Here is a 10,835-nt window from a genome sequence, read left to right as displayed (position 1 = left end):
TATTTATTTTTCTATATTTCATTCGATTTAAAATAAATAAAACTAAAGCATCAGTTATATTTCAGGAGCTTATCTCCTTTTATCACTTGCCGGTGAAACTCGTCGCAGTTTCATACCTGGCTTTGAATATTTCCAACTGGCAGCGTTTGTGTGGTTTCCCATTGATGGAAATTTCAACTCAGGTGGCCAGTAAGCAGACGCTGAAGATCTTATCGAACTAGCATCTGAGTCATTGTCACTGGCGAGTGTGTTAAACTGCGTTGGGGACTTTAACTCTGAGTCATTGTCACTACCGAGTGTATTAAACTGCGTCGGTGTCTTCAACGGAACCATTTGGAGGCTTGAATCTTTGACGTCAGCGTTAGGTGACAGCGGGAATCCCGAATCTGGTCCAAACTTGCTAATGCTTGTGAAGAAGCGCTCAAAACCAGGTTGAAATCTCATTTCAGCTTGAGGATTGTTCTGTGACATAAAAACCCGTTGTAAGGGTTCATTTGACTGGAAACCGGCAATATTTGTTTGAAAATGTGTTCTTGGCTCATCAAGCTTATAAATTGCTGGCCATTGGTGCGTAATTGTTTTTACTGGTTGACTGTTTTTACGATGAAGCACTTGCGGCTGTGCCCTGCCTTTCTCTATAGGAAATTGTTTGATGCCTGAAGGCTGGCTAACCTTGTGTGAAACCTTTACTTCGCTGTGGAACTTGGAATGGTGGTTCGCTGATACTGATTCTCCGCTCTGGACTTTTTGCGAATGCTTTTCTTGAACCCTCTGGTCACCTACATATTAATAACAATCGGTTATATAGACATGCGTATGTAAAGTCCTTTGATCGCTACACTCTATATTACATGTATGTGTAACAATTTAGTTGTGTTTACAATAGCCTATGCGTAGCATTCGTGCTTTGTGGTTTGACTCGCATGAGCGATTATCCACAGACACTCAATGCCTAGTGTAGACATTTTGCTCTGGAGATAGGCATTTAGTGTAAGCAGGCTCAATTCTCTGCTGATACATTAGCTAATTACTAAGTGGATGATATTTCGTGCCATCCAATATAGTTAATACATGTACGTAGTTGGGCAATTAATTTATATTTTTCCTGTCAAACAATAACTCATTTTTTAAAATACGGTAGACATTCTTATAGACAAACCTCTTTTTACGTAAACTTCACATGACTTGAAGAATTCATGTGAAGTTTTTGCTCGGTATTACGTAAAAAATTCCACATAACAAAAAACGTCAAGTGATGCAGGTTTTCAAAATCGATTTGAATAACAAGAGTCTCATAGTTAGCCTTAAAAATATCATTATCTCACTTGCTGCACTTCGGAGAGAAAATGATGTATAAAGGTATTTCTGTATAGACAGACACCGCTCTTGCTATAGTAAAGAAATGTGTATATTTTGGTTTTACTTTATTTTAAACATATGCAATATTTTTTTGCAGCATAGACCTTGCTGTCTAGCAAAAAATAAAAAATAAATTGACATTGGAGTTGTGCACTCTCATCAACTTAATGTGAAAATGATGAGAAAAAAGAGAAAAGTTGTCGATACAAACCAATAATACCACAGTTACTGTACAGTCATTAAATTAAAGAGTTAAGTTTTGTTTTTCCTATTTGAAGGGCCAAAGAGGTGAGGTTGGAATGATTTGGGATTGTATTAGACAATTTACATGTATTTTATGGTCCGTATAATGTAAAATTCCTGTAATGCAAACATTCTTGGAACAAATTATTTACGTTGTAGAATCGACTATTGTATTACAGCTGGTATGGTAATCACAGAATGAGACATCATTCGAAGACTCTGTTGTACAACTGACAACTAAATCCTGAACTAAAACTGACAACTAACTTATATAAAATGTGTAATTGCGTGTTCCCATTGACCTCTCAATTGTGAATCTGCAATGTAGGCATAAGATCCATACATTGCACATCAATTACTAAATTAGGAAGGTTTATTAGCAGTGCCACACAACGGTGACCATAGAGTGAAATAGGCTATTACGTTTATAGTGTAGTGGAACATGATAACGACGGTGACCATAGAGTGAAATAGGCTATTACGTTTATAGTGTAGTGGAACATGATAACGACGGTGACCATAGAGTGAAATAGGCTATTACGTTTATAGTGTAGTGGAACATGATAACGACGGTGACCATAGAGTGAGATAGGCTATTATGTTTATAGTGTAGTGGAACATGATAACGACGGTGACCATAGAGTGAGATAGGCTATTATGTTTATAGTGTAGTGGAACATGATAACGACGGTGACCATAGAGTGAAATAGGCTATTATGTTTATGGTGTAGTGGAACATGATAACAAACAAGATAAGTTCATGAGGTCTTAGAGGAAGGAGAATTTTTACTCGTCAGACGAAGGTGCTTGTATTTAAATGTTTGGTCTTAAACATATTAATCTTTAAACATATTAATCTTTAAACATATTCCTAAAAGTGGTTCAATTTCATAATTTATATTATGAAAATAACCATATGCATGTTCTAGAACTAACTTAACTAAAACATGAATAAATTGTGTGAACTGATTTTATTGGAGTCGTTATCAACACTTGACTAATTTACCGATACAAGCTCTGATTACCGAATAAACCATGTAAGTACGTGATCTCTAAATGTAAAAACTACTCTGTAAACCATGTAACTAAATTATCTCTGCGTGTTACTGCTACTGGGTACACAATCTATCTAAATAATTGCTAATATCAAAAGCTACATCATGAACCATCTTGCAGCTTTTCAATATTAAGAGTTTACATGTGTTAGATGTACATGTACATCTAACACATGTACATGTACATCTAACACATGTACATGTATTAGATGTCAATATTCGTTGCACTTCAATCATTGTATGGATTTTTATGTTTATAGAGGCGTCTATTTGTATGAGGCACAAAATGCTTCAGACTTTTTAAATTCATCTGATTAACTGCATTTTGTGTGAAGAATTTGATTACTAAAGGAATATGCCATATTGATCAAAGTATTCAATATCTTAAACTGACAGTTTTGTTTTATGTTTTTGGAGTTGCGTTCTCATTGACTAAAGACCAACAACTCTTCATATGAAGTAGTTAGCATGGATTACCGAAAACAAATAAAATCAGCTAGTTAATATAAAATTAAGCGCATAAATTTTATTTAAAATTTTGTCTAAAAAAAGAGTCTCGCTAGTTGAACATCTGTCACCAAGTTACTCGGGTTGTACTTTTTGTGTCTTTCAAAGTAACATTTGCCAGTATTCGTTGCTCAGCTACTAACTTAAAAGGCTGCCAAATCAGTTGAAAACACCCGAGGCAATGTTTCATCTCTTGTTATGACCTACCAATAATGTCATTAGTCTCTGCGAGTCGTTTATCTAGGAAGAGTTGTTGGCTCCCATCTGCAGTCTTTTTCACCCTCTGTCCGTGCTGTCGAAAATATTTGTGATCATCATCATATTCAAGGGCTTCATTTTTAAAGAAGTTTTTTCCTTTTCCGTGAGTCTCCGAAAGATACCTGCAAAATGTTAAAACTTTTATTGTGGTGATCAAAAAGTATTCGCCATTTCCTTTAAAGTATTCGCCATTTCCTTTAAAGTATTCGCCATTTCCTTTAAAGTATTCGCCATTTCCTTTAAAGTAGTCGTCTTCTTGGAGTTCCAAAATAAGGTGACACATAAGCTAAAGGATACATTAGTACCAAAATATTTTGTCATAAAATGTTAACGCTGCAAATAAAGTATTAAATTCAAACTATTTATTTTAGCTTTTAAAAGTTCACTCTTTTTAAATCCACATGATAGTGTTATTTATACTTATGTCTGACAAGCACGAGTAATCCCTGTTTTATTCATGTCAATACTTGAAACAAAACATTGCTAAAAAACGTTATAAATAAATTATATCAGAATTGCTTGTTCAAGCATAATCAAAAAACATAGAAGTTACAATTGTCTCCTACTAACATAGGAGCAGATAACTCCTTTTTGAGATTGCTTGATTTGAGCTCACTTGCAGCCATTAGTTAATCTGCCCTAACCAAACAGCAAAGCTATAAGTTACACTGTTAAGGAACTTCTTTAGAAACCTTATGGTATACATTAGTTTTTTGACTTGAAGTAGTTTGTTTTCTATATTTAAAGAGTACAAAGTTTGAAAAACATTTATACTAAGAAGCAAGATAAGATAATTAAGTATTTTGATAAAGGATTGGTAGAGAGATTAAAAGAAGTATTACACTATCTAGCTATCTAAGCTATCAAGCACCTTACTTTGGCTGGGTGTCAGCTCCAACTCCGGATGACTGTACTTGAATCTGGCCAGGCATCAGTTGCCTTTCATTAGATAACTGTACTGCCCTAGCATTCTTCCTGTCTTGACTAATCTGACGAGATGGATAAACAAGTCGAGGTTCTGCAGAAGACGCTCGTATATTTGGGGTTGGTTCAAATTTCTGTAGAGAGAACTGACCATCCTTGACGATATGTAAGCCACCTCTACCGCCACGCTTTACATTAGAATGTGTGATTCTTGTAGGTCGTTGAAACGTGTTAGCCTCTGGCCCTTGAATCGAGTAGTTTTTGCCCTCCATTACAAGAGTCAGCTGAGGAGAAATGTTCTCGGTGCTAGAGACTGCGTGAAGGGCATTCGAGGATCGTGTCATACTTCTTTGCGCTTCCTCATACTCCTGTATAGACCTGTATGGTGTTTGCCTCCTCCTTACTCCGTTATTCTCACTCGAAGCCTTATTCATGTTTGAACGTGGGCTAGATTCATGCTGGTTTTTCCAAGTGGTCAGGTGCAAACTAGTTCTGGGTAAACTGGTTCCTCTTACGTTAGATTCTGGTGGGATAAGTTTAAATTTTTCCTCAACAATATTTGTAGCACGAAACATTGGTGAGTTAGCATTCCTCTCAAAGTTTCGGGCAGTCAGCTGGCCTTTTCTGTGTAGTGCACCTTGGTTTAATCTCTCCTGTTTCCCATTTCGTCTCGAAATGTCTTGCCATGTATTTTCAATGTTGGTGTTAATAAAAGTTCTTCCTTTCGTGTTTCTCTGTCGATTCTTTCCAATCATAAGTCGAGCGACATCTTCCTTTCTGTCGACCGTGTTGTTCTTGCTAGAAATTACACCATCTCTTGGAGCATTGGAAAAGCGGTCACCCATTCTTTCCTCTTTACCTACGAATATCATCACTGCCTGTCAATTCCTTCACTGATACTGATCTGCCCCAGTACCTCCTCTGACTAGCTGCCTTATTGATTGACACTAAATCCTACACATTTGTGATTGTGCCAACGGAATATGTTTAGAGAGAGTGAAATGCTCTGATATGTACCGCAGTATGTTATTTCTGCACTCGTTACAAGCTGCTATGCAAATATAATACTATAAAGACACTTGACAAATGCCTAGCAATTCATATGTGAATCTTCAAGTATCTTAGGGTGAAACACAATCATGTAAGAAGTTTATGTTGCAAAATGAATTTATATCTACATAATGAACTTCTTTCTGAAACCGCGCTGACGTAACAAGAGCTTAGGATTCGGCTTGCTGCACGCTTCTATTGCAACCAACAGTGACGATACTTCATATTTTGTTCCAGTAAATACAAGTCAACTGCATGTGAGCACAAAATTCTGATGTCACGCGTTCAGCCCCTAAGCAATGGGGCTTTTAAAATATGAATACACCCTTCCATTATTTACCTTTTCTCGGATAAGTCGCAAAAGTTCTGGTAGGCGGCAATCGCCGATATACTGGCCGAGGTCTGGCAGGAGCCCCCATGGCCCTCAACAAGCGCTTATCCCAGCGTGCTCCCACACAAATTGACAGTTTTTCCGAGCAGGCTGAATAGTTATGCTTAGCTTACTTGCAACGCTATTGGCTGCGCTAACCTTGGCTATTGGCTGTAGTAACCTCGTCATAGCAATGAACGCTGCAGCTAACTGCTCGCAGTGTCTGCGTGTTGTAAACTTTGCAGAAGACAGTTGACTGCCCTGTTAGTAATGCCCAACTCGTGTTCTTTGCTTAATGATCATGACCAGTGTCGCTCGATAGACCAGATTTTAATCGTCTATTCGATATAAATAATTAGACCATTCAGCAAGACAACTGAAAGCTATTCATTTTACCAGCCATTATACAGACCGACATAATTGAATCTAGCGGTGTAATTAAACTGGGAGACCTGATTGAAAAGCGGAGCTTGAATTTGTGAGAAAGTGAGTTTGTTGATTAAATGTTTGCAAGAGAAAATAATTTATGCAAACAAACGCAAGCTTCAGAGGAGTTTGCTAACGGCTGATGACTTATAGAGTGTTATGAAGAGTGTTTGATGTCTAATTGATTAGCATGCTGCTATTAGGCAGCGCCAGCTCCGCAGTAAAAATAGCTGACAATCAATTCATGCCTTCTCCTCCTCATGCCTTCTGTCAGGTATTTGAAATAGAAGAGCATAGCTTGCTACTTGTTGAACGCATTTCCACTGTCAGTTCATCACGATCCCTGTTTTTGAATTATAGAGCCGGCATGCAGAGGCTGGGCGTGCTGCACAGCAGAGACCTCTATCGAGCTTAGCTAGCTATCGTATCTAAACACATCCAGTATCACAATTGTCTAAATATGGCTGTCATTTATGGAAAATGCATGGGCAGCTTGTTACACTCTGAACGAAGTTCATATGTGATGAGAGAGAGTGGTGGTACCTGCCTTGACTTGTGCAAGAGCAGCCAAAACACTCAGTCATAATGTTAGAGCCTCAAGACACATTCTGGAGCTAAGTCCATAGCCTTGGAGCCTCAGAACATCTCCTAAACCTCAGTCATAACCTTAGAGTCTGATAACATACTGTGTTCTAAACCACAGTCAGAGGCTTAAAGCCTGAGAACATACCTTGTTCTAAACCACAGTCAGAGCCTTATAGCCTGAGAACATACAGTGTTCTGAACCTCAGTCATAGCCTTAAAGCCTGAGAACATACGGTGTTCTAAACCACAGTCAGAGCCTTATAGCCTGAGAACATACGGTGTTCTAAACCACAGTCATAGCCTTAAAACCTGAGAACATACGGTTCTAAACCTCAGTCATAGCCTTATAGCCTGAGAACATAAGGTGTTCTAAACCACAGTTATAGCCTTAAAGCCTGAGACTATGCCGTGTTCTAAACTTCAGTCATAGCTTTGGAGCCTCAGTACACATTCTAAACGTCAGTCTATTCTGTCAGAAGGTGATGACTTGAAAACTAACTCCGTTTGTTCTACAGCAAGTCAACAGTAGAACATTGCAATGATTGCATATAAACCGACCTTGACTCCTAAAGACTGTCTTATTACCCTGACAATGATTGCATTGTCTATCTTCTAGCTATACTAAACATTTATGGTGTCATAAAAGTGATAAGTACGAAACACATGTATTTTACATTTGTCGTGATATGCTGACCTGTAGCGACAGCAATACCGAAGCTATACTCTATTTTATGTTCATTTGACAGAACCAGCTGCCTACATACTTGGGTGTATGTATATTATGGACAGCGTTGCTGTATGTGATGAGCGCCCTTTGAGTAGAACATAGTATGATTTTAGTGGCGTCTATAGCATTAGCTTTTTAAATACATATATTTGTATCCTAACAGTCTGTATGAACAACTCCCCCATCTCACTAATAAAAATATCATAAATCTAAGGCTTAGAGATGAGCTTACACAAAATTTTAACAGATTTTATCAGAAAGTATCAGTATTTTTCTATTATTTGTAATTGTTTTTGATGTTTGAAGTGATCTGACTGCCAGAATGTTTCAAGATTAAAATCAACAAAACTTGATTGGGATTAAAATGCTCAGAAAAAATATGCGCTAAAGTGACATCACTAGTTGCTATTACTGCTATAGTTAATATACATGTAGTTTAGTGTACTTATGTTGCAGCATTACGTGTCTTTATTCTGTCAGTATCTTTGCTACTATAGTCCTCATTATCACACCTCCACTTGATCTGAACATTTTAACCATGATCAAGCTTTGTTGATTTTAATCTTGAAACATCCTGGCAGTCAGATCACCTCAAACATCAAAAACAATTTCACATGATAGAAAAATATCGACACTTTCTGATGAAGTCTATGAAAGAAGCACTATCAGGATTCTTATCATTGTTTATACTAGGGTACTTATTAGTATTGTTATTTATCCTAAGGCACTTATTAGTATTGTTACATGTATATTTACTATGATTATCCATATCATCAATACCATATGCTATCAACAAGTTGAGGTGATAGCTGCCAATTCTAGAATCCAGTCTAGCATAGTTATAATACTCATTAGAAAACTGTGAAGGTGATGAAACATAAAAAAAACAAATTTGTTGTAGCCTCAGGACCTCGACTGAAATAAGTGTATAGTTTAATATTTTGCCGATGGCTGACACATACGTACATAGACTTTAGTATTAATGATTAGATAGAGTGAAAGCAGCAAATTGCTCAAGCTAACAGCTGATACAGTTTATGACTGTCAGTATAGTCATCTCTCTGCCTGACTCACAACTTCCTAATGACTTCCACCAATTATAATGCTGGATATTAAATCTGCTCAGGATTATCTGATTCATACTCAGATGAGAGCAGGAGTACCGACAACAGGTGCTCCGCAACAGCAGGTGCTTTTGCTTTCACCCTCTAATATTATCTCTACTCAATGAGTCACTAACTGCTGACACCATGTATTTCTATGGAGTGGGTTCCATAAATAGCTGGTAAGAAGATAAACAATGAATAACAGGTACAGTTGCTACGGAATGCCTACCCGCGTAACTGTTGCCATAGCCAAACTCTTTGCGTGCTCTGGAATGTTCATTGATCTCATGTTGATAAAATCTTAACGAACTGTCGCGTGCCGTAGAAGACTCAGACACGGAGTCCCACTCATAAGGTTCTGTCACAGCACTAGACTGAGCATAACGTTTCATAGACTTCATGTGATGCAGACACCTCATCACCAATTTATAAGCGTCTTTTGCTGATTCACATAAAAACACCAAAACCTGGTACTCTGTGACGAAGTAGCACATTCGTGGACATCTTCTGTCAACATACGTCTCTAGTATTAGACTGTTTGGAATTCTATCTAGTAATCGATGCCATATGGTCCTATCTAGTAGTGTCAGCGCATGCTTGCCAACTCGTAGTCTGACTTTCTCTGCTTCAGAGAGATACGCAGGGAGGTTATCTCTGACCTACAAAGGCATCAATCAAGAGCTGTCTATTAATCGTAGTGATATGAGCAGGTTTATCTTTGGATGAAACTTTGTGCAGTAAACAGAATAAGCAGCTCTCAAAGATAGGTCTTCTGTAATCATAATTACACACTGTTTGAAATTAATTTGGGTGCAGCTGGCAGATTTCAAACACTCATTTATACAGATATGCATATAGACATATACATGTAACTATTAATTAGCAATCTACCCAAAGAGTGACGTTCTATCTTTGCTGAAGTAAAATTCCTCTATAGAGGGTAGAGTGATGTCTATTGACATAGAATGAAATATAGTACATTATAACAGTTGTTTGAGCTCCTTTGTCATTTTTTAGCTTCAAGATGACAAGACAACTCTCAGATGATGTCATATAAATACAGCCAATTTATCATACTATAACATGCACACATAATAATATACATTACACTGCAAATAACAATTACACTGATCATGTCACAGGTATATGGAGTTCTATGTCACTCATGTTGTTTGTTCTCTGTTGATGATGATGAGAAATTCTATATTGAATTGAATAGGAACAAGCATCCATTTGCTGACTTGAAATGGTGATATTAACAATGTAGATAATGTAGTAAAAGAATTGATTTTACAAGATTTGTCTATGGCACAAAATATAATAGAACAAGTTATTAGTAACCCTGTCACAACCTTACGCTTTATATTTATTTATTTTATTATATTTTACATGTATATTATATTATTGTACCCTGTCAAGTAGATCACGAAATGTAAACCAATTCACCAGTTTGCTTATTGAGGTACCTAAGATGCTGATCATCTCAATCACCAGCTCAAGTGTCAATAGGTAGGGAAAAGAGATCAACTGTAGGAGTAAGTGTAATATTCAGATGGAAATAGGAGTAAGTGTAATATGCAGATGGAAATAGGAGTAAGTGTAATATGCAGATGGAAATAGGAGTAAGTGTAATATGCAGATAGAAATAGGGGTAAATGTAATATGCAGATTGAAATAGGGGTAAGTGTAATATGCAGATGACAATAGGAGTAAGTGTAATATGTAGATAGAAATAGGCTCATTAGTTTGTTGAGGATCTTCCGAATCTCCAGATTGTAAGTGCAAAGAAGAGGTACAGTGCAATAACTAGGTTACTTGGCATTGTGGGAAGATTGAAAACCTGCAGTCAAAGTCTATCTGTTTATTAAAGAGAGTTCTGCACTCTTGTACCTATTCCTTTGAGCCATCTAGGCCTTGCTTGTAAGGTTTAATAAGTAGACAGGTGTCACAAGGTAATTGTTGTTTACTTAGCTTTGCTGCTTTTTGCTAGCGTATAAGGAAAGTGGTGAAGAAGAGGATGACAGATCTATGACAGACAGATGTTATGAAGAGTGGTATCATAAAGGTCACATTGACTATGAACTTTGTTGTCTGATGGTCACATGGCCTGCTGAGTGCCACTGATGTGTCTGCTACAGAATCTTATGGTGGCAATGCCATTTATTAAGCGGTCATTAACACTCTTAATATAAACATTGAGAGCTCTATATTAACTCACCTGCTTC

General features: G+C 37.2%; 1 protein-coding gene across 2 annotated transcripts; it reads right to left on the bottom strand.

Annotated features, from left to right (window-relative positions):
- On the bottom strand, nt 1-5,843 carry LOC137387506 (uncharacterized). Of its 2 annotated transcripts, XM_068073945.1 has the most exons (5): nt 5,737-5,843; nt 4,299-5,205; nt 3,372-3,544; nt 673-779; nt 1-462 (listed from the first exon to the last, which is right to left on the bottom strand). In XM_068073945.1, exons 1-5 carry the CDS (start codon nt 5,813-5,815, stop codon nt 70-72), a joined length of 1,659 nt encoding a protein of 552 aa, XP_067930046.1. In that variant the 5' UTR covers nt 5,816-5,843; the 3' UTR covers nt 1-69. The 2 variants fall into 2 exon arrangements, with proteins under 2 accessions (XP_067930046.1, XP_067930045.1); XM_068073944.1 differs by having other exon boundaries at nt 1-779.
- Between the last annotated feature and the right edge of the window lie 4,992 nt (nt 5,844-10,835).

The sequence above is a fragment of the Watersipora subatra genome, chromosome 2, assembly GCF_963576615.1.
Source record: "Watersipora subatra chromosome 2, tzWatSuba1.1, whole genome shotgun sequence".
NCBI lineage: Eukaryota > Metazoa > Bryozoa > Gymnolaemata > Cheilostomatida > Watersiporidae > Watersipora > Watersipora subatra.
The sequence above is the reverse complement of the archived record's forward strand: the minus strand, read 5'-3'. Positions and strand labels throughout refer to the sequence as shown.

Excerpts from the sequence above, each read along its gene's own strand:
- LOC137387506 (XM_068073944.1), bottom strand. The coding sequence starts at position 5,815 with ATGGGGGCTCCTGCCAGACCTCGGCCAGTATATCGGCGATTGCCGCCT. Across the intron at positions 3,545-4,298 it reads GGAGCTGACACCCAGCCAAA|GTATCTTTCGGAGACTCACG; the intron begins GTAAGGTGCTTG and ends AACATTTTGCAG. Across the intron at positions 780-3,371 it reads AGAGACTAATGACATTATTG|GTGACCAGAGGGTTCAAGAA; the intron begins GTAGGTCATAAC and ends ATTAATATGTAG.